Genomic DNA, 25,246 nt, shown 5'->3' on the forward strand with positions numbered 1-25,246 from the left:
CAATAGATAGCGCTTTTTTAAATAAGCGCTATCTATAAGTGTGCGGAACAATAGATAGCGCTTATTTAAAAAAGCGCTATCTATATACATGACAATACATAGCGTTTTCTTATAACAGCGCTATCTATAAATAATTTATATTACTTTTTTACTGTATAATTTGAAATTAAAAAAAAGATAACGGTTTTTTAAAACAACGCTATCTATTATGCGTTTTTTTTAATCAAGTGGTGTTTATTTGCACACAATAGATAGGCTTCTTGTGGCTCAAAGGCTAGTGCTCATTTCCTCTTCGTTTTTTCTGATTTTCGTTTTTATTTTCCCTACACGAAGCAATCACCTACGTTTTCATTTGTCCTCAAAGTTTCTCATTTCTCTTTTGTTCTCATTTTCCCTTCTTCTTCTCGTGATTCCATTTTGCGTATCACTCCCATTAGTTTGTACTCCCTCACTCCCTGCCACCATTAATGGTTAGAAAACCCTAGGGTTTTAGGAAGAAGAGCGACGAGTGTGTGGAGGAAAAGAATGAATTTGGTTGCAGGTTCGTACGAGAAATTCATCTGGGTCTCACCCTAAAGCCCCAATCTCAATCCCTAACCCCTCTTTTCTCCTACCCTTCCCATCTCTCCTCTATCAAAACTGTCACCGTCTCAGGCTTCGTCGTTGCTTCCGGCGGCGACGACGACACCATCCACCTCTACGATCTCTCCGCTGCATCCTCCCTTGATTCCCTCCACCAAAACTTTGCCTCTGTCACCGCCCTCTCCTTCTACGCCCCTCCCAATCTCCCCTTCCCCGCAACCGCATCTCCGCCGACGCCTCTCCCTCACCATTTTTGACGTAGACGGCTTCGTCCATCTTACCACACTCTCCGTCCACTGCAATGCCGATATCAACGACCTTGCCTTGCACCCGTCCGATGAGCGCGCCCTCAATGTTGCCCTGACAACTGCCTCACCGTCGTCAACCTTGTCAGCGGCCGTCGTCAACCTCGACAAGGAAGCTACTCTGGTCAAGTTCAATGTGACCGGCGACCACTTTTTTGTGGCCGCGAAGGAGAAAGGTTTTGTCCAACAGACTGAGGATGCACGCATATTTTTCGAATTGGAATGCTCCAAGCCCGTTCTCTACGCTGCTCCTGCTAGGGTATGCGCTTATTCAAATTCTTTCTCTGTTTGCTCGAATTATCATCGAATATCAAGTTGGTTATTTTTATTTTCTTTGTTTCTTCTTTTGGTGTTGCTAATTTGTCTTGTATGTTAATGATGCATTTTCTTTATCTTGTAAGAAGAAGAAGAAATGTTCCCTTGGATAAGGAATTCATAACCATTAATTTTGATAGGAAAGGAGAAAGGAAAATATTGGTACTGGCATTGCTGATTGATGTTAATTCTTTCCTTTTTTAGGAGTGTTGGCTTCATAGTAATCTATAATCAAATGCTCTATTGTATGTTTTAACGATGAATTAATGGTCTACATATTTATAATATAGACAAACACCACTGGTATGCATGATGTTTTGGATTTTAAATGATGTGCTATGTAATTCCTATATAATTTTCTCACTTACTACCAATCAAGAGAAGGAAGATCAGTGTTGTGTAATACATGTGAATGTAATATAAATTTTCTATTAAGAAAATATTTGTTTGAAGTTTTAGATATTAGTATTGGGGCTGGTCGTGGTATGTATGGTATATGACTATGTTTTATTCCACTGGATATCGAATATGAATTATTAACATTGTATGATCGCTGGGTTCTCATGAGCTTAAGCTATGACCTTTACTGTTATTAGTTATTTATAGTCTTAACCAGTGCTTTTGAATGCCTTCACTCCGAGCTATGCTTCACCTTTGAGGAATAATGATTTTTGTAATTACCTAGGTAGAGGTCGCAAAAGACAAAGCTTTTGAGCGTATCATTCAAGGAGGATACAAACCTTTGAATTTTATTACAAGAATCTGGTGTAATTCTATGATGCCTAAATGATGAGTGTATCATATCAATGTTTTCCATTCACAAACCATTATTTTCCTGAACAGGTAGAGTTTTTTTTATTCCAAGCTCTGGTTAGACTCAGACTGTGAAGATGATTTCTATAGGGTCAATGGTGGTAAGGATTCCCTATAACTCTCTTTCCTTTGGTGTCTTTTTCTGGCTTAATTAGTTTACTTGGTCATTTTGTTATGTGTAATTATGATATGAATCATGAGTCGAGAAAAATAAACAGTGTATACACTCCTGAGGATGTTGGTACAGCAGGTGCAATTCGGGCTATTTCTCATCACCTAACTGCTAAAGACATTTTGGTGGAATATCCTTCCCTCCCTGGCCTGTGAACTCTGTGATCTAAATAATATTGTTCTTCATGGATGTGTTGATTTTCTACAGGTTGTCAGTGGTTATCTTGTTACGGATGTTACTGCTATGCTCTGCTCTGCTCCTGTGAGTGGACTTTTAGAGTCAGTAGCTTCTAGTGGGAAAGACAAAACCAAGAAACCTGGCCGCTATGGATAGGGTTGGATCCCACAAAGCAGTTTTTAGTTCACATAGCAACTGGTTAGTTATCTAGCTTTTGTTTATATATGGCATGGTATTGTTGTATGAGTATTCATGTGGAATCTTGCAATATTTTTTAGGAGCATAAATTGAGAAGGATACTCTCTGCAGTTGGCCAGGTACTTTTCTTTTTCTCGTGTCTGGACCTTCTTAGTTGGTTCCACCTACCTATAATTTCTCTAATATTACATGTTTATCATTCTCTGAGATAATTACAGAGTTTGTGGAGGTCGTAGCATTCAAGTAAGTTATAAGATAATAATATATAGTATGTTAGTAACATTAGGATTATTAGATATTTTATTTAAACTAACTAAATTAATACTAAATTATTAATTTATATTAGTAACATTACAGAGTTTCAGACACTTTCTCTGATTTATATAGTTGACGTTTCTGAACACGTGTATGAGTAATATTATGTGAACGTGTACTGTGCAACACATTATGCTTGTGACTTTGTTGAATTGAATATGTGTTACGTAAAGTAAAGATAAAAGAAGGGAAATAGCACAAAAAATCTGATACCATATAGAGAATATTGCTGGTAATTGTGGGATCTCTATACACAACAAGGTACTTTTATTTATGGAGTAGAGATACGATACTATGTAAAAAATTGAATACTTAATAATGTGAAATAAGAGTGCATAATTGATCAGGTTAGAAATACATCAGTGTGTTTTATTGTATATTTATTTTAATGTTAATGTGTTAATATTTGTTTTTACATTCTCTCAGGAGTTAGTGTTTTCTCCATCTCCTCGTGGAAGGAGGAAAGTAGAAATTTCTACTAATATAGCAGAAACATCACTCACATTAGAGGTAATATCCCATTCACAGTAAGTTTGATTATCTCTACGGGTTAGAGATGAATCCTCCTCCTTATTTCTTATTTTTTTAATCATGCAGGGAATTGTCTATGTTGTTGACAATGGGTTTTGTAAACAGCGGTTCTACAATCCGTTAATCATTTTGTTATTTCTATTGAAGAGATACATGAGCCCTGTAATGATTATTTCTTGTTTGATTTATAAATGTAACATTTGGTCTATCTTTACTTCTATTCAAGTTTCTTTTTTGCTTTGCAGTTTTTAGCTAACATTGTTCCACTACATAAGGCATTATTCTCATTTTCTACACGGGCACTTGTATTTTCTCAAAGTGTTAGAGAAGTTTCATCAATTTTTATGTCACTTATTGTTATGAAGGATTTAAAACATTAGAATTTTCAATATTTATTGGGTTGATAGTTTCCTAGTCATGGTACTCTATGAATTTTAAATTAACATTAATTATGTATTTTCTTTATTATTTTAGTTTATTAGAATTTTCCTAGTCATTGTGGTTGATTCTAGCTGCCATCCTAGTAATTTTATTTTTAGAATTGTTCCCTTCACTTTTTTTCCACCTTACGTTGATTTCTTAGATGTCTTCAAGTGCAATTTTCTTTCATGCTTTGTAATAGATTTCTGATATTGAAAATCTGGTTGTGACTCCAATATCTAGGGCCTCTACTAGATAAAGAGCTGGTAGGGCTGAGCAAGTTCGACTAGGAAAGTGGTATAGGTGTTGTCTCAACCATTTAATAAAAATGTTTTTTTTAATATTTTTATATTTTTATATAATAAAACCAATAGATAGCACATGTTTGTACATGATAAAACCAATATTTTAATTTTTTAAAATATTTTATTAAAAATTTATTATTATTTTTTTAAAAAAATTAGACCAATAGATAGCGCTTTTTTAACTAAGCGCTATCTATTGCTGTTAGACAATAGATAGCGTTTGTTTAAACAAGCGCTATCTATTGTCTGACAGCAATAGATAGCGCTTATTTAAAAAAGCGCTATCTATTGTCAGACACTAATAGATAACGCTTTTTATAGAAGCGCTATCTATTAATAGATAGCGCTGTCATAGATAGCGCTTAAAAAGCGCTATCTATGATAAAAAAAAAAGCGCTATCTATGCACTTTTCTGTAGTAGTGTCCACATGAAAAGAGCTTAAGATAGAATGAAGCAATTGGCTAATAAGAAAAGGAGTAACAAATCCTATGATATTAGTGATTTTGTGCATGTCAAGCTCCACCCATACCACCATATTTTTGTGGCATTCAGATCTAATCCCAAACTCGCTCCTAAATATCTTGGACCATTTCAAATAGTGGATTAGATTGGAGCGGTGGCTTACAAGCTGAGGCTGCCATAGGGGTAAAAAATTCATGTTGTTTTTCACATTTTGTAGCTTAAAAGGCAGGTGGGCCACACACTCAGTTCCAATTCACTTCTTGCAGAGTTTAACAGTGTTATGGGGGGCAAAGAACCTCAGAAATTCTGGATCGAGCAACTATCAAGAGGGGCAACAAAGTTGTCACCAAAGTATTAGTCAAGTGAAAGCACTAGTTATTAGAATATGCCACTTGGGAATTCTTCTTTGATTTTAAGAAGAAATATCTAGATTTTCAACCTTAAGGATAAGGATTTTTTGAAGGCAAGGGAATTGATATAGGAATTCAATAAGAAGCCACGTGGCTCCACGTGGCAGCCAATAACTTATCACATTATATTACAATTTTGTAAGAAGGTTGTAGCATTTTTTATGATTTTTAGTTTTTCAAATTAAAAATACTGAGCTTAGAGAGAGGTGGGAACAAACCTTACGACAGCAAAAACAATCCTCTTCTTCTTCACAAAAGTTCTCTGGAATCATTTCGAATTCAGGTTTGAATCCCTAAAAATTTGAGGTTCTTCGAATATTTCTATATTCCTAGAACTTCCTTTATCAAAGTTCTCAATCTTAACGTCACGAACCGCCAAAATTCAATGAAACTCAACACATCCAAAAATGAAAATAAAAATCGAAATGTGAATGTGAACCTTGAATTTCGAGGTCCAAGAATTGCGGCAGCTGCGTCAGAATTTGAGAGTCGCGTAATTATTCGCATGATTTTGCGGTTCTATTCGTTTTATGCTTCAGCATTTTCTTCTTCCAACAAAATAGATATTGTTTTGGCATAGGTCAAAGTCAACTCTCCATGTTGTTATGGGATGTTTAAAGTTAGGTTAACTTTTCACGATTGGTGATCAATGTAACAAGGTATAATACCTATTTTGGTCCCATTTTTGGTTGGAAATGTTCGAAATGGTCCCATTTTTTTTTGTGTTAAATGTAGTCCTAAAGAATGTAATTTGAGTTCAATTTGGTCCTTTTTGCAAACACCGTTTAAATCGTTAACGACCAGATGTCCATATGTGCAATTACAGAGTGAAATGTCATGTATTGGCTTACGTGGAGTGCTTTATGGCGTTGTGAGTTGGATTTATTATTTTTTAAATTGTATTTTTTTTATTAGGGTTATTCTTTTGGAAAATAAATTAAAGGTATTTAGTTGTGGTGTTTTGGTCGTGGTTTGGGAGGGAATTCTGCGATTTTGGGAAGAACAAGTTTGGGAGAGAACAATAGTGACGTGTTGTTCGAATTGGAAGAATTCATCTTTGGGAAAATCAGGTTTGCGTTCGTAATCTTTGCTTTGTGGCATTAGTATCTATCATTTTTGTTAAAAGCTGGAAAACTTTTGGTTTGTGAGTGTTAGATTTTGGAAAAGTTAGAAATTTTTTAACATTTGTGTAAACTATTTAGGCCATTGTTGTGTGTAACGTATTATAAAACTATTTAGGGCATTGTTGTGTGTAATGTATTATAATTGGTTGTGTAAAGGTCATTGTCGCTTTTTTGTCTTTGGTTTTTGTTTCCTATACTTGTTAGCAGTTACTTTTACCGTTTATATAGTGGTCCCATGCCCGTAAAGTTCATTTTGTAGGCTTGCGTTTGGGATGTCTAAGGAGAGGTTTAATGTTCTGGTCCACCATAGTGGGACCCTAGTAAATGATTTTCCTTTTGAATATGTTGGTGGGGAAATGACATATTGGAGTGCGGACTCTAACACATGGAGTTATTTCGAAGTGATAGATGCTATTAAGGAATTGGGGTATATTAAAGTGAGTGACATTTTATTGCGTTGAAAATATTATGGGGAATTTCACTTGCTTGTGGTCCACGGTGTGGATGATGAGCCAAAGGTGGTTGAAAATGAAGTAAGTGAACAAGTTCTTTAGCTTTGCCATGGATGTTTAAAGAGTGGAGAAGGTAGCCATGTACGTGGGGATGGGGATGAAGTGGAGGTGCAAGTGTTAATGGATTGGCAAGTGTACCAAATCGCACAAGTAATATAAAATGGTAAGACCAAGTATCGTATCCCAAAAAACTCTCGGTACTAAACAGTTGTGTGATGACTCGATTAATTAAGACTTAAATAAAATGAAATCATTGGTTTAAGATGCAAGAATAGAAAATTAAATATCAATGCAATTTGATCACTAGCAGAGTAACACAAAGATGAACGGATGTTGTTTATAATGAGATGAGTATGTTGTTGGGGTTAAATTTCACCAAGTTCCCTCTCATGTATGTAAGAATTCTTCTTTATGCATTAATGTTAACGTCACTCACTAAATCACCTAAACCCGATCCCTCGGCGAATAAGTCTGTCCTTAACCACCAGTTCATGCAATTCCTAGCAATTAAATGTGAAGATCAAGAGCTTAAGACGACCAAGACTCATACCCTCATCCTTGAGAAATATTACTCTTGGGAGAATTCAACAAGAACCTGAATTGTAAGGAACCTCCCGGCACTCATGTAATTCATAAATCATGCGATGAATGAGTTAAACAAAGCATGTAATAAACACAGATGAATTACTCTAACAATTAATGAAAAAGCATATGGAATTAAGAATCAATTTAAATACATGAGAGTTCACAAGGTTACATCATTCCCCAACAAAAAATAGAGTTTAGTTCCCCATAGACATGGAGAAACTAGATGAATAATGGAAAAGCATGAGATAGCAAAACCCTAAAAGTAGAGGAAGGACGCTTTCGCATCCAAATCTGCCTTCAAAGAGTGGAAGAGTATGTTGTTGTGTTGCTCCAGCCAGAGATGCAAAACCTACTACGCCTAGGTCCTTTAAATAGAGCGAAGACAGAACAGAAACAAAGCCCAAGCCCGAGAGAATGGCGCTCAAGCGCCTCACTTAGGGCGCCTGGGCGACGAGCGGTGGTCTTCCACGCTCAAGCCTTGCAGAGGCCGCCTAAGCTTCGTGCATCCGGCGCTTAAGCGCCCCAAAAGGGGCGCCCGGGCGGTGAGCGGCTCTTTCTGCGCTTAAGCCTTCCAGAGGATGCCCAAGCTTCGTGTTGTTGGCTCAAGCGCCCAAAAAGGGGTGCCCACACTAGTGCAAAAAAGACTTTTAACGTCACCATTTAAACGTCTGACCATCGAATATCCAACGAAAAAATGACCGGTGGCATTTTTCGTAAATAAAACAACTATTTAGACGTCGGTTATGGAAGGGTCCGACGTCTAAATACTCATATATGTCGGCTCCCCCGAATAGATGCCAAAACTAAACGAAAAAGTAAAAAAAAAAAAATTTTTTATTCTATTTAGAGGTCTGTTATGGAGGGAACCAACTTCTGAAGCACTTTAGACGTCTGTTAATTATGGGAACCGACGTCTAAACCATAAACCCAGAAATTTAAAAAGTAACTTTTTGACTCCATTTAGACGTCTGATCTCGCCACTCCGACTTCTAAAGCACTTTAGACGTCTGTTAATTAGGGAACCGACATCTAAACCCTAAATCCAGAAATTTAAAAAGTCACTTTTTGGCTCCATTTAGACGTATGATCCCGCCAATCCGACTTCTGAACCACTTTAGACGTCTGTTAATTGGGGACCCGACGTCTAAACCCTAAATTTAGAAATTTAAAAAGTCACTTTTTGACTCCATTTAGACGTCTGATCCCGCCAATCCGACTTCTAAAGCACTTTAGACGTCTGTTAATTGGGGAACCGACGTCTAAACTCTAAATCCAGAAATTTTAAAAGTCACTTTTTGACTCTATTTAGATGTCTGATCCCGCCACTCCGACTTCTAAAGCACTTTAGACGTCTGTTAATTGGGGAAACCGATGTCTAAATTTTGGCATTAAAACACCGTGAACGCGAGACAGCCGTTACGCGCACTCATTGTTCATCATCTTCGTCGCGTTTTCTCTCTACGAGTTACGCTTTTCAGGTTCTTTTTCTCACTTTTGCACCGTTTTAAATTAATTTTTTTCCGATTACATCACTCTTTGATGCATTATCTTTCATTTGAACCGATTAAAATGCGTTTTCGTTGGGTTTTGGTGCAGTTATTCTCGTATCTTTAGGCGGCGTTCTACGGCGGCGATTTCTTGCGTTTTGTACTCCTCTAATTCCCTCTACTACGTTTTTAAAACCATCCAATAAAAAAAATGTACAATACATTCTCTTCAACTAAAATATAAAGTTGTAAACTCGAATCACCATGAGTCAGGAGCAACCTCAGAGACGTCTAACCTGTATGGATCGGACGTCTATATAGACGTCGGACCTAAGGGTTCGACGTCTCATTAACGTCACCCATATAGACGTCGGACAGAGATCAGACGTTAAAAGCCCAAAATAACAGACGTCTAAAGTTCTTTTTGCACTAGTGTCAGGCGATGAACGGTGGTTTGTTGTGCTCAAGCCTCCAAAAAGCGCGCCCAAGCCTCGAGCTTCCTTCCTTCTAATGCTTTTTCTGGACCTTTCTGAGCTCTATCTCCTTAGCATTTTATCCCTGCTTTCCAAATTAACTAATTTTCTATCAAAACAAAGAGAATTAGTCATAAAATCATCAAATTCAACCTCAACTCTCTTATTCACACAACTTAACAGAAAAACATGATTCCAAGCAAGTTTCTAAGCAGAAAATGGTGTATTTAGTACCAAAATTACATCACAGTTAACGGTATTTTAAACCGTTAACAAAACCCCAAACTTAGAACTTTGCTTGTCCTCAAGCAAAACAGATTGTAACTCAGCTTTTGAGAACAATCACCACAATGGCTCAACCTTTTTCAAAAACTTTTTCTTTCAGACAAGCAATCACTTTTATCAACTCAGCATACAGATATCAGTCAAAGTGTGCAGATGCCTTAATTCAATGAAAATCAATGTGATGCTCATATGTTTCAACAGATGCTATCCTTAAGAAAGATCAATCAACCAAGCAAAGATGTAATCAGAAATTCAAAGAACTACTCCTCACCAAGGAAAGTGTTTCACTCAAGCACTCAAAAGTGTATCACTCAAATCATAGGTGTATATTGAGGTGTTGGTGTCTTTTTCACTCTGTTATCACAATGCCACACAAATTAACTTTGCCTTTCATTTAACCACAATCAAACAAAATCACAAGCAAGTTTTCATCACAAAGGATTTTCATGGCTTGTAACTTGGCTGGGCTAAGAAGGAAATTGGTTTTTCTAGTTTGCAAAATCCTTAAGTTAAGATAGAAACATTTGTGATTTCATCATTCAAGCACACAAACTTACTTTCTTCTCCCAACTTTCCCTTGCATTGAGCTTTTCTTTTCTTTTCTTTTCTTTTTTCTTTTTCTTTTTCTTTTGCTTTTCATGTATTCACTACTTAGCTCAATGCTTTTTTTTTTCTTTTCCCTTTCTCAATCTTTCCAGCAACCCCAAACTTCAACCTTTATCAATACCTCACAAATTTTCTCAACTTAACTCAAGGTAAAGATTTTCACAAAGGGTTTTCAAAACATGCAAAAGGTTCAAGGTTCAAAGGTTAAAGCAAATTGTGTTTTTTTTTAGTGGACAGAAATCATGTGAAGGTTAAGAAGAATAAGGGATAGCAAAAGATGGCCTTGATCATATGAAACCTGCAAGCAAGTAGTTCAATCACAGAAAATTTGGGCAAAATCATTCATGCTTCCAAAGCAATAGCAATCATTCACAAAAAAAACTCTAAAGCCCAAAACTCACACAGGTAAACTCTCAAATCCCAAAATTCAGAAAAACATATTGCTCAGTATCTCAATCAAATTTTACCTCAAGCACCTGTTTCATACATTGTGAGTCATCACCTGTATATCAGCACATCATACATCATCTCAACATCAATCAATACACTAGAATATCACAAAGCAATACTCATCACAAAACACAGCACAGTTGAATCAAAGCAGTGAGGTTCCTTCAAGTAAAGTACAATAACAAAACAATGGATTAAAAAGAAAGGTTTAGAAAGCTGGGTTGCCTCCCAATAAGCGCTTCTTTAACGTCACTAGCTTGACACCATCTTCATCATCATAGCATCCATCAGTAGATGTTGTCAGTAACATCTATCAGTAGATGTCTAATCACATAGCATCCATCAGTAGATGCTAATATTTCTTATCTTCATTGGTATCCCTCAGTAAACACCAATCTTTCTCATCTTCATTGACATCCATCAGTAGATGCCTAATCACCTAACATCCATTAGTAGATGTCTAGTCATCGTCCTCTTCCATAACAGCATCCATCAGTAGATGTTGTAGAAGCATCCATCAGTAGATGCTATTACTGCCATTAGAAGCAGCATTTAACCTAAAAAATACTCAAACACACAAATAAAAAAAAATCAAATCAAAATTGTTACCAATAAGGAGTATTGGTAAATCATGAAGAAATTTGTTTTGATGATGTTGCAAGAAGTTTTAGTTGAAGAAGATATTAGAATTAGTTAAAAGCAATTTGTAGAAATTAAATGTAGTAGGAAATTCTTGTAAACTTTGTAAACTTGCATTTTTAACTGCAATAATCGATTATGGAATGACAATAATCGATTATCACAGAGTCATACAGGAATAATCGATTATCACATTATATAATCGATTATTACATTTTGAAAACCCTGTAACGGACTTGAATAATCGATTATCACTTTTGATAATCGATTATCAATGGCAGTTGGGAGATGTCTTTTCAGTTTTTTGACCCTGCACGAAACTAGGCTTATAAATAGAGGTCTTCACAACTCTTAGACAGAACTTTTCAATTGAGAGAATTAGAGCTTTGTGCCTAAGGGAAGCCCTCTATGAGTGAAAAGGATCTATGCCATTTTGAGAATACAGTTTGTCTGAGGAAGTTCTCAAAGTGATAGAGTGTTCTTGCCTGGTCTTGTGAATAGGAGAAGCTCGCGTTTTGTGTGTCAAAGGTCGGAGCGGTTCTCTTCAAGTTGGCTGAGCAGGTTCTTCCGTTCGTTTGTCGAAGGAAGGTGTTTTCTATTCCTTGCTTATTTTGATTATCTGATTGTAATCTGCAAACCATATTTTTAGTGAAAAAGGTTAATCACTATTTATAGTGATTAACGACTGGACGTAGAATCTTTTGATTCGAACCAGGATAAAAATTCTGTGTTGATTTTCTTTATCCCTAAACTCTTAGCACATCAACCGTTCGATAAAAGTTCACTAAGAAAATCAATTTTTGAAACCGATTATTTTAACTTGTGTTGTGATCGTTACACGCTTTCCGCTATCTATATTTTATTTCGCTGCGCAACTCTATAACGGTACCGATTGTTCCGACAATTGGTATCAGAGCTTGCTTTGATAGTTTTTCAAATTTTTCGAAAATGGGCGGTCATAACCAAGTTTATGCTGAGGGTGCTTCTATTGATAGACCTCCTTTGTTTACGGGGGAAAATTATGCGTTTTGGAAAATTAGAATGCAAATATTTTTGGAGTCCATTGACAGGGGTATTTGGGAAGTTGTTATGAATGGACCAATTGTTCCCACTATTTTTGTAAATGATATGCAGGTAGAAAAACCCTTTTTACAGTGGACTATGGATGAAAATAGAATGGCACAATATGATGTTAGGGCTAGGAACATAATTTTATCTGCACTAACCCTTGATGATTTTTTCAAAGTATTCTTTTATAAAAGTGCTCAGGAAATGTGGAAATTTTTAAGAGTCACTCATGATGAAGTATCGAATGTGGCTAAGTTGACTTGTTCGAACTCATGCTCTACATCAAACTCCTCAAGCTCAAGCGATTTTAATGAGCAAGAAAATCTATGCTTGATGGCCAACGATAAATCATCTGAAAGCAAAATCTTGAAGGAAAAGAAGGACTATCAAGGTTCCTCTTCAAGCTTCAAATGTTATGGATGTGGTGAAAGAGGCCATGTGAAAGCTTATTGTTCAAGCAACAAAAGAAGTAAAGAAAGAAAAGAAAAGAAAATTCACAAGAAGAAGAAGGTTCACATTGCTTGGGAGGATAATGCATCAACCACCTCTAGTTCAAGTGATTCTGTTGAAGAAGCCAACTTATGTTTGACAGCTAATGTTGATGACACTACAAGCCAAGTAAGTTGCTCTAGCCTTGACATTAGTGAATTTGATGTACAAAAAGCTTTTCTTGAATTGCTTGATGAATCTGAGAAATTAAATGCTGCTCATAAAAATTTGAAAAAGGAGTTTAAAGAATTGCAAATTAAATATGAGAAAGCATTAGATGAGGAAGTAAGTTTGAGAAATAAAATTTGCAACTTGGAAATGAAAGAGTCTTCAAATGTTGAACATCCTGTTGAATGTCTTTCATGTAAGAGTCATATGCTTGATATTGATATTCTTGAAAATCTTCTTGAAGTTGCAACTGGAAATAATAATGTTGAAATGCCTATAACTGTTAAAAAGGTTTATAAAAACAAAAGTGTTTTTAAAAGTAAGAACCAAATTAAAAGAACCCGTAGGGTATGGGTTGAAAAAGGAACTGTGTCTCATAGAAACCCAAATGTTGTCACATGCTTTTATTGTATGAAAAAGGGGCACACTTCTAACAAATGTAGAATTAAACATTTTGATGTTACAAATGGAAAATATGCTTGGATTCCTGTTATAAAGTAAATTGTCTCTAACCTCAAAGGACCCAAATGAGATTATGGGGACCAAAACTCTATTGTTTGTTTTTGCAGGTTAATTTTTCAAAAGGAAAAGAAGAATCTATGGAATCCTGGTATTTTTTAAGAGCTTTGAAATAATTTATGAATGTTAGATGTGTCTTAAGTTGAAAATTTGACCCAAATTTGTGTTTTTCGGAAATTAACGTAAATAATCGATTATCAAGGGTAATAATCAATTATCTCATCCTCAAAAATTTGGATTTTGACAATTTGGCTCGCACATAATCGATTATTTAAAGTAATAATCGATTATCTTAAGTCACAACGTAAAAAAAAAAAAAAAAAAAAAAAAAAAAAAAAAAAAAAAAAACTTTTTAAATTTTTTTTTTGAGTCTTTTTTTAAAAGGGATTATTACATTCAGGAGAAGATATATGATTTTGTTAGATATCTTTTTTTTTATCTCTATTATGGATTAATTAATATTGTTTGTACTTCTTAATTAGAGTTGAATTTCTGTTTTTCTTATATTCCATGAGGTATTCTATTCTTTCATGCTATGAAATTTCAATTTTATTTCTGTTTTGAAATGCATCAATTCTTTTGTTGAGGGGGAGAAAAATTTGAGGGGGAGTTTTTCCACTTTTTTACTTTTTGCTTATGATCAAAAAGGGGGAGAAAACTTCTAATTTAAGTAGTGCAATTATTACTAACATGTTTGTAAGTATGGAATCTGTGCAGGAAATTAGAAATGCTTTTAACAAATTGAATTTTTGATCATCATCAAAAAGGGGGAGATTGTTACCAATAAGGAGTATTGGTAAATCATGAAGAAATTTGTTTTGATGATGTTGCAAGAAGTTTTAGTTGAAGAAGATATTAGAATTAGTTAAAAGCAATTTGTAGAAATTAAATGTAGTAGGAAATTCTTGTAAACTTTGTAAACTTGCATTTTTAATTGCAATAATCGATTATGGAATGACAATAATCGATTATCACAGAGTCATACAGGAATAATCGATTATCACATTATATAATCGATTATTACATTTTGAAAACCTTGTAACGGACTTGAATAATCGATTATCACTTTTGATAATCGATTATCAATGGCAGTTGGGAGATGTCTTTTCAGTTTTTTGACCCTGCACGAAACTAGGCTTATAAATAGAGGTCTTCACAGCTCTTAGAAAGAACTTTTCAATTGAGAGTATTAGAGCTTTGTGCCTAAGGGAAGCTCTCTATGAGTGAAAAGGATCTATGCCATTTTGAGAATACAGTTTGTCTGAGGAAGTTCTCAAAGTGATAGAGTGTTCTTGCCTGGTCTTGTGAATAGGAGAAGCTCGCGTTTTGTGTGTCAAAGGTCGGAGCGGTTCTCTTCAAGTTGGCTGAGCAGGTTCTTCCGTTCGTTTGTCGAAGGAAGGTGTTTTCTATTCCTTGCTTATTTTGATTATCTGATTGTAATCTACAAACCATATTTTTAGTGAAAAAGGTTAATCACTATTTATAGTGATTAACGACTGGACGTAGAATCTTTTGATTCAAACCAGGATAAAAATTCTGTGTTGATTTTCTTTATCCCTAAACTCTTAGCACATCAACCGTTCGATAAAAGTTCACTAAGAAAATCAATTTTTGAAACCGATTATTTTAACTTGTGTTGTGATCGTTACACGCTTTCCGCTATCTATATTTTATTCCGCTGCGCAACTCTATAACGGTACCGATTGTTCCAACAAACCACACAATTAAATCAACAAAAAAGAAAAGTTCAGAAAAATGGGCTATCATTCATCGTAGCAGCATCTATCAGTAGATGTTGTTATCTAAATCCTCTTAGCATCCCTCAGTAGATGTTGTCCAGCATCCATCAGCAGATGATGTCATTACTGCAAAACAAAATCAAATCCACACCACACAACTAAATAAAAAAAATCAGAAATTGGGTTGTCTCCCAATAAGCGCTTCTTTAACGTCACTAGCTTGACCCACTGAAATTGTCGTGTGCCTCAATTGTTCCCTTTTCTGGATATTTTTTTTTCTTTTTGTTGAATTTTTTCAAGAATTTAATATAACCAGGAACCTGTTGCAGTGTCCCAATCATAGGAATTTTAATCTCCAATTTCTTGAAGATTTCCATGAAATGCTCAAACTGTTTTTCCTTCTCCTTCCTATGATACTTCTTTGGGTGAGGAAGCGGTTTTTCATATGATTCTTTCTTTTTTCTCTCATCCTCCTTCTCTCTCTTTTTCTTTTCTTCCCTCTCTTTTTCCTTTTCTTCCCTCTCTTTTTCCTCCTTGGAACACTCCTTAGGGTACAAAAGACTTTTCTCAATTTCTTCTTTTCTCTCTCAACCTCTTCTGTTTCTTTTCTCTCTTCTTCCACATTCTTCCCCTTTTCTTTTCTCTCAACCTCACTTTTTCTCTCTTCTTTTTCTTCCTCTTCCTTTACATCATTCTCTTTTTCACTCAACCTTTCTTCTTTTCTCTCTATTTTTCTCTCATCTAAAACTTTTCAGTTCTAGTGATAATAGCTTGACATTCCTCTCTAGGGTTAGCCTTCATGTTACTCCCAAGATCATCCAGCTTCTGAATTATGTGACCAAGTTGGCTCCCTATCCTTCTGAATGCTGCTTGATTGCTTTTATGATGAGAATCAGACATCTGCATTAATTGTTGAAGTGTGTCATTCATCTTAGCCATTCTTTCTAAGAGAGAGGGTTGTTGTTGCCATTGTTGTTGTGGCAGCCTATCAAATTTTTCAGCATTCCCCTTTTCCTTTCTTTCAACCTCACTTTTTCTCTCTTCTTTTTCTTCCTCTTCATTTACATCTTTCTCTTTTTCACTCAACGTTTCTTTTTTCTCTCTATTTTTCTCTTATCTAAAACTTTGTCACTTCTAGTGATAATAGCTTGACATTCCTCTCTAGGGTTAGCCTTCGTGCTACTCCAAAGATCATTCAGCTTCTGAATTATGTGACCAAGCTGGCTCCCTATCCTTTTGAATGCTGCTTGATTGCTTCTATGATGAGAATCAGACATATGCATTAACTGTTGAAGTGTGTCATCCATCTTAGCCATTCTTTCTGAGATAAAGGGTTTTTGTTGCCATTGTTGTTGTGGCAGCCTGTCAAATTTTTCGGCAGCTTGCCCAAATTTACTTTGACCCATGTTTAAGTGAGGTTTCCACTAGTGGTTGAAATTACCTTGGTGGAATTGAATGTCTATATAGTTAACTTCTTGTTTGAATTGCATCCTGCAAGCACTAGACACAAAACCCTAGAAAACATTATTAGCATAAAAACAATAAAAATAAAAATAAATAAAACAAAACACCAAAAATAAAGGTAAGGATAAAAATATGAAAAAGAAAAATAAAAGTAAAGTCAAAGCTAATCAAGACTCACACAAATAGAATAGTTTAAACTGTGAGTCCTTGGCAACTGCGCCAAAAACTTATTGATGGATTGGCAAGTGTACCAAATCGCACAAGTAATATAAAATGATAAGACCAAGTATCGTATCCAAGAAAACTCTCGGCACTAAACAGTTGTGTGATGACTCGATTAATTAAGACTTAAATAAAATGAAATCATTGGTTTAAGATGCAAGAACAAAAAATTAAATATGAATGCAATTTGATCACTAGCAGAGTAACACAAATATGAACGGATGTTGTTTATAATGAGATGAGTATGTTGTTAGGGTTAGATTTCACCAAGTTCCCTCTCATGTATGTAAGAATTCTTCTTTATGCATTAATGTTAACGTCACTCACTAAATCACCTAAACCCGATCCCTCGGCGAATAAGCCTGTCCTTAACAACCAGTTCATGCAATTCCTAGCATTCCTAGCAATTAAATGTGAAGATCAAGAGCTTAAGAGGACCAAGACTCATACCCTCATCCTTGAGAAATATTACTCTTGGGAGAATTCAACAAGAACCTGAATTGTAAGGAACCTCTCGGCACTCATGCAATTCATAAATCATGCGATGAATAAGTTAAACAAAGCATATAACAAGCACAGATGAATTACTCTAACAATTAAGGAAAAAGCATATGGAATTAAGAATCAAATTCAAATACATGAGAGTTCACAAGGTTACATCATTCCCCAACAACAAATAGAGTTTAATTCCCCATACACATGGAGAAACTAGATGCATAATAGAAAAGCATGAGATAACAAAACCCTAAAAGTATAGGAAGGACGTTTTCGCATCCAAATCTGCCTTCAGAGAGTGGAAGAGTGTGTTGTTCTGCTGCTCCAGCCAGAGATGCAAAACCTAGGACGCCTGGGTCCTTTAAATAGAGCAAAGACATAGCAGAAACAAAGCCCAAGCCCGAGAGAATGACGCTCAAGTGCCCCACTTAGGGCGTCTGGGCGACGAGCGGTGGTCTTCCACGCTCAAGCCTTGCACAGGTCGCCTAAGCTTCATGTATCCAGCGGTTAAGCTTCCCAAAAGGGGCGCCCGGGCAGTGAGCGGCTCTTTCTGCGCTTAAGCCTTCCAGAGGACGCCCAAGCTTCATGTTGTTGGCGCTCACGCCCAAAAATAAGCGCCCGGGCAATGAGCGGTGGTTTGTTGCGCTCAAGCCTCCCAAAAGGGCGCCCAAGCCTCGAGCTTCCTTCCTTCTAATGCTTTTTCTGGACCTTTCTGATCTCTATCTCCTTAGCACTTTATCCTACTTTCCAAATTAACTCATTTTCTATCAAAACAAAGAGAATTAGTTATAAAATCATCAAATTCAACCTCGACTCTCTTATTCACACAACTTAACAGAAAAACATGAATCCAAGCAAGTTTCTAAGGAGAAAAGGGTGTATTTAGTACCAAAATTACATCACAGATAACGGTATTTTAAATCGTTAACAAAACTCCAAACTTAGAACTTTGTTTATCCTCAAGCAAAACAGATTGTAACTCAGCTTTTCAAAACAATCACTACAATGGCTCAACCTTTTTCAAAAGCTTTTTCTTTCAGACAAGCAATCACTTTTATCAACTCAGCATACTGATATCAGTCAAAGTGTGCATATGCCTTAATTCAATCAAAATCAATGTTGATGTAAATGTTGATGAAGTACTTTTGGACGATATAGAAGGGGTTGTACCAGTGGAAGGTAATGAAAATGAAGAAAGTGGAAGTGAAGATGCATATGATATTGCACATAACCAGAAAAACCCATATGACAGGGGCTTGTCTGATGATGAGTGGGACTCAGATTTTTTGGCCACTCTAGAAGAAAGTGGAAGTGAGGATGCAGGTGATGAAAGGCAAAGTTATGGTCCATTTGGAACATTTTTTATGCAAAAGAGTATGTCTGAATACAAGTGGGAAGTGGGAACAAAGTTTAAGGATAAAAATGAGTTTATGGATGCTGTTAGAAGTTATGCAGTCCATGGTGGGAGGAATTTGAAGTTTATTAAGAATGATAACAGAAGGGTACGAGTGAGATGTTTGGGTGCCCAAAATAGTTGTCCATGGATGGCTTATTATGGGTATTTTGAAGGATGTAGGACATGGCAATTGAGAAAAAATTTGGATAATCATACTTGCAGTAGGAAATTCAACATTAAAATGATGAATTCACTACATGAAAATCTGAATTTGAAGATAAATGAAATACGTTCAAAAGCTTTGAGGAAATGGAATACTAATGTCACAATTTCTAAAGCTCGTAGGGCAAAGATAATTGCATCTTGCAAAGTTGAAGGTAGTTATAAAAATCAGTTCAAAAGAATATATGACTATGCACATGAATTATTGAGATGTAACCCTGGATCAACAGTAAAAGTTAAAGTGGATAGTGACAATGGTGAGACAATATTTCAGAGGTTCTACGTTTGTTTGAAAGCTTGCAAGGTTAGCTTCCTCTCTTGTAGGCCATTTATTGGTTTGGACGGATGTTTTTTGAAAGGAAAGTATAAGGGGGAGTTATTAACAGCTATTGGTAGAGATCCTAATGACCAGATGCTATCCCGCCAAGGTATTTTTTGTTGTACATTGATGACATGTAGAATGGATATAAACATCATTTTTATTCCTTGTAACAGGTATTGGTCTAGATCTAGATTTACAAGTCGAGCACTTTGTGATACACTAAACAATAACATGAGTGAAGGTTTTAATAGTGTGATTGTTGATGCACGAGGAAAGCCCATTATAACCATGCTTGAAGAAATTAGAGTTTACCTCATGAAAAGATGGGCAACGAACAGAATTAAGATGTGTAATATGGACTTTGATATCTGCCCCAAGATTAGAAGAGACTTACAAAAGAGTCAAATTTATCCAAAAATTGGATCCCTAGGTATGCATTTTCTTTCCCATTATTAGTTTATGGCACTTGGTCTGTGATTAAAATGGCGGTATTGATCACTTAATTTTTAACTTGCATTCATCTATTACTTCATGGCAGTTGGTCTACAGAAAAACTCTATGAAGTTAGGCATTTTTCACAGATTACAAACAAGTTTGTAGTTAACCTGGACAGTCAAGATTGTTCGTGCAGGAAATGGCTTATTACTGGGATCCCTTGCTGCCATGCAATTGCAACCATGAAGTTTTTAAACTTAGATCCAGAAGATTATGTACCAATTTCCTTCAAACGGTCCACGTATGATGAAACATATGTCTCCATCATATTTCCAATCAATGGCCACCTGTTATGGGAAAGAACATCCTACCCAAACGTCCTCCCACCATTCAAGAGAAAATTACCTGGCAGACCAAAGAAAAAAAGAAGGTTGGAGCAATGGGAGCTAAGGAGGGATGAGACCCTAATGACCAAAGGTGGCCACCGCAAAAAATGTAGTATTTGTCGTCAACTTGGACATAACAGAAATAATTGCCCATTACGTCCTCAACATGAAGCAGACCTACCAGAGGCATCTCAACCACCACCCCAACCACCAACTAAGGAAATGACACAACAATCTGAAGCACCTCCACAACCAACACAAGAATTCAAAGAAGAACAAACTCAGAAAAGAAGAGACAAGTTACCAATTAGAAGACCATGTGCTTGGTAATGTTATAATGTTGTTGTACTTTTGTTTTGTTCAAATTGGTTACTTGTGTGCTAAACATTTGGAAATGGCACTGGATATGTTTTGATGTACTTTACAATTTAAATTCTTACATGTAACCATGACCTTTGTTTATTTTATGCAAAGATATCGTTTTTATGCTTTATACAATTGCAAAGATATTGTTGTTTATTGCTTTATGGACACATCAGTCATCATCATAGGGACCATATTTACAAATAATTAACTGAAATGGGGACTAAATTGAACAAATAATTACTAACACAAATTTCATTCCTTCATTCATTACAAAAGACATAGGCACAACCTTAACATCACAACAGTTCAACTTCATTGACCTAAAAACACTACATTCAACCAGATTGGGACCACCTAAAACACATCATCAATTGAACCAAAATACACACAACACATCATCCTAAAAACACACATAACATAACTATGTTCACTACACTAACAACACCATCCACTACTACTAATAATTGGATCCTTTTCTTCAAAGCTTTGACTGTGTTTTCCAGATCATAAATCTTCCTCCTTTTTTCCTCCCAATAATAACATCCCTTTCATCAACATTTTCTTCATTGCACCACTTGAAATAGTTGCAACACATCACATTACTAGCTCCACTCTGTTATTCATGAACAACAAAAACTTCAACCACAATGTTAATTACTATCACATAAACAACATAGGGGTTATTCAGATTACCTTGTAGTTACGACAACCCCAAAAATATCTTCCCGCATTTTTTGAATTTCTAGCCATTTTACTACGTCATCTCATCACAATTGCAAATGGGGATTATCCCTAGCCCCATTGAACCACCACCATGTGAAAAATGAGAACTTCAATGGCCCAATCTATTGCAACAAGAAGAAGAAGATGGGGAAGCAAACATGGCTCATTAACCACCAAGATTGGGAAGAAGATTGGTTAAGATCCAACGTCACTATGGCTTTCAAAGAACAAAAGTAAAAACCCTAATTTGAGAATCCACCCTCATTTCACCTCTGTAAAGGGTTTCATAAAATACAATTTAAAAAATAATAAATCCAACTCACAACGCCACAAAGCACTCCACGTAAGCCAATACATGACATTTCACTCTGTAATTGCACATTTGGACATCTGGCCGTTAATGATTTAAACTGCGTTTGAAAAAAGGACCAAATTGAACACAAATTACATTCTTTAGGACTACATTAAACAACAACAAAAAATTGGGACCATTTCAAACATTCCCGACCAAAAATGGGACCAAAATAGGTATTATACCATGTAACAATGTAACTAAATAATTATAATTTATCTCTTAATCTCAAATTTTTATTGATAAATTTTTTGGTAAATTTTTTATTAACTTTGACTTAATTAAAGTCTAATAATAAGTAATTCTATTTTATCCTTAAGTTATTAAGTTTTGAGATTAATCAACTTAATTCAATTCATGATCGATCTATCTATTTAACAGTCAGTCAGGCTCGTTATTCTACTCATCGAGATGGTGATTAACCATCTAAGTTGGTACATGATCGACCGACTTGTTCGATGATTGTCCAGTCTTGGTGATTTAAACTCCAAGTTGTAGGATGTTCCTCTCGGTTGGTGTACTACTAGTCAGGCTCACTAGTTGGCCATCCAAACTACAATTGACCATCCAAGTTACAATTAACTATCACCGATATGCATGCATCGTGCAGATCGTTCCATTATTAAAAGGAAATTTCATCACCAAGTAAGTTGTGAAGACTATGGCAGTGAAGGCGCTAAGGCAAGGTCGCTCAATCAACACATTATAAGAAGTTTTGACCTCCACCAGAAGATACCTCACACAGAAGTCTCGATTGTCTGAGTCGGTCCCAAACCTCATCCTAAGGTTTAGATAACCTCATGCGTCCCCCATTTCACTTGAGAACCCAATGATTTGCTCATTATATAGGACATACAATGAGATCCTCTCATAGGTCTATCTTCAAGAACATCTTCATGTATAGGATTTTGGCCAGGCTTCCCTACTCAATCAGCACTTTGCTCACTCGTAACGGGTAATTGCAACAATGATAACCATTGGGTCATCTTGATCAGTGTTTGGGGCTTTGGAGCTTTGGAGCGTTCTATTCGGATTAACTACTCGATTTTGTCACAAAGGGTGGTGCCTTCCTCCATGGTGTGCCTTTAATATGGACAATGCTTATTGCCATTGCACCCTAGGGATGGCCCTCCTTCTCTGATGGGGTATCAAATCGGCACTCAAAGCTTCTTCAAGTATCTTAACTCTAGCCACGTTGAGCAGGGTGTATTGGTGAAACAATGGCCCTCTTGGTAGCTCATTAGAGCAAGAGTCGTTCTTCCCACTCGATTTCCTCTCCCCTTTCTTTTTCACTTATTGAGGCCTGCTGCCTCATTCGTCGTTGAAAATATCTCATGTCTTTAACCTGCATGAACTTTGTGGCACAAGACCTCAACTTATCCATGTTTTCTGTCAGCCTCATACAAAGGTTGTCGGCGAAGGGTCAAGGTTGTAATGTCGTGATCATGGTGTAAGGCCACCTTGTGACTAATGTTCCTTATCTACTTTTTGTCCTCCTACACTGCTTCATGAACGTGTGGAGCGACTCCTCCTTTTTCTATTTGATGTTGAGCAAAGCTAGAGAGGTGAGACGATGTGGCCCAACCTTGAGTGAATGGCGACAAAGCTATCAATGGAGTTGGGTGGAAGGAAATTGAACCAGACCAGCGCTGCTCCTTTGAGAGAGATGGAGAACCTACACTAGACAGGATTCGTGGAACCATCATATTTGTCCAAGATCGAGAGGGTCCACATGTCTAGCAAGGGGGTCTCCATTATACCCAGTGTCAAGGGCAGCATCTCGATCGTGTTGACGATTACTATCTCACTTGCCACCTTCATGAACTGTCTTGCAAGGGTCCTCACGCAGCCTGGTCGAGATAGTTTAGGTCGGTGAAAAAGGCACAGAATGCCTAACACTCTATTATTGACGCATAGTTGTGCTCTCAACCTGAAAGGTCGTTAACTCCTCCTCACACCTACGCTGCATCTCCTTCATCTGCCTTTGCATGCTCCTAAGCATTTGAAGTTGATCAGGTTAATTCACGAACTCCTCCGATGCTATGTTGTTTGTCATTCTCCTCGTGGTCAGCATAGGGTTTAGTTATTGATCACTTGATCCCATGATGGGCACTTAAATGTTTCAGGTAAAGGGTCAAGGCCAATGGTATGGGTTGTGTGAGGTTGTCCGAAGTCCAAATGTTATCCAGAAAGTGAGCTCTCGTTCGGCCAAACAATTTGGAGGATACTTACAGAAGAGACTTTAATGCCAAAGTTAGTTCAATGTTTGACATTTAACAATTAATGTAGCAGTAAATGCATGTAAGATACCTCATTACCCCAAACCTTTATTTAAAGGTTTCATGGTGGGCTTTTGATTAATATTGACCTAATTATAGCCCAATTGTAAGTAATTATACTTTACTCTTAAGTTAATCAACTTTAAGGTTAATCTACTTAATCAAATTCACAGTCGACCGATTTGTTTGGTAGTCGATTAGGCTTGTTATCCTAATCATTGAGCGGGTTATTAGCCATCTGAGTTAGTACATGACTGACAGCATGTTTAGTGATCATCTAATCTTAGTGACTTACACTTCCAATTATGAGATGTTCGTCTAGACTGGTGTACGACTGGTCAAATTCACTAGTTAACAATCTGAGTTACAATTAACTATTCAAGTTATGACTGACCAACCAGTCACAAGTGCAGTTATAACATTCGTGTTAACTCGTAAACTCAAATTTACGTTCCAACACCATTACTCGAGTTGACTCGGATGAAAACTTGATTTTGAAGCAAAATTGATAGACTATATGTGATTCGGTAAGCACACATGGTAAGCGAGGTTGACATTCATTTTTCACATAAAATATTAATTTGAAATAAACAAAACTTAGATATAGTATTTATTTATTTTTTATACTTTTCTAATCAAAATACAAGTTTATCTTAATAATTTATATAATATAGGAAATCGTTTCTTTGACACTCTCGTGTAAGGGAAGATCATTCAATTATCATTTAAATATTGATAATTAAATAAATAATTAAGAGAAAAGATAATGGAAGCATGTGTTTTCAATAATTTAAAGGGTGTTCTCGAAAAGCTATACAAATTGCTGATAAATCTAACACTTTAAATAAATATTTTATATTTTTCATTTTAGTAAATTTGTTAAAGTAGGCTTGTATATTGAATTAGAGAAAACAAACGACATAACTGGTGTTATGGTAATTTTGATGAAAAAATTAGAAGTAATATTTTACTTTTATTAATGATAAAATCAAACGGCATATCATTTAAATAAAAGTGAAATATATTCTAGATATCATTTACAAATTACTTGTTATTTAATTAGTCTCATTAGTAATGATAGTTTATTTCAAAAGTGGAACTCTGTGAAGAAGAAATAAGCAATATCATTGATAAAAAAAATGCTTGGAATCTCGCTTCCAAATATTTTAAGAAACGGATACTGCAAAAATTTATAATTTATATAATTAAAATTCATATTCATAATAAATGTCTTTAAACATATAAAATATATTTCAAATTTAAAAAATAAACAACTTAACTTGTTCTATGAAATAGTGTTTAACTAACGATAAATTCGATTAAAAACTTAAAATGTGAAAATAGTGGGCAATGCGCTTCTAGAAGAAAGGAGAGGTATTAAAATGTCTAGTTGACAAGCAAGGAGTTACTCTTCAAACTATGAAGAAAATG

At 35.8% G+C, this 25,246-nt stretch overlaps 1 protein-coding gene across 1 annotated transcript; it reads left to right on the top strand.

The window, feature by feature from the left end:
- Positions 1-468: 468 nt before the first annotated feature.
- LOC108341361 (uncharacterized) lies at positions 469-3,652 on the top strand (the record flags this gene model as incomplete). Its single annotated transcript, XM_017579052.2, is given in 11 exon segments — positions 469-562; positions 565-795; positions 798-818; positions 821-940; positions 943-985; positions 987-1,146; positions 1,888-1,918; positions 2,046-2,562; positions 2,643-2,681; positions 3,304-3,387; positions 3,475-3,652. Coding segments are annotated over 8 exon segments (732 nt in total), but the record flags the coding sequence as incomplete, so codon positions are not given.
- Between the last annotated feature and the right edge of the window lie 21,594 nt (positions 3,653-25,246).

The sequence above is a fragment of the Vigna angularis genome, chromosome 6 (assembly GCF_016808095.1).
Source record: "Vigna angularis cultivar LongXiaoDou No.4 chromosome 6, ASM1680809v1, whole genome shotgun sequence".
In the NCBI taxonomy this organism is placed as follows: domain Eukaryota; kingdom Viridiplantae; phylum Streptophyta; class Magnoliopsida; order Fabales; family Fabaceae; genus Vigna; species Vigna angularis.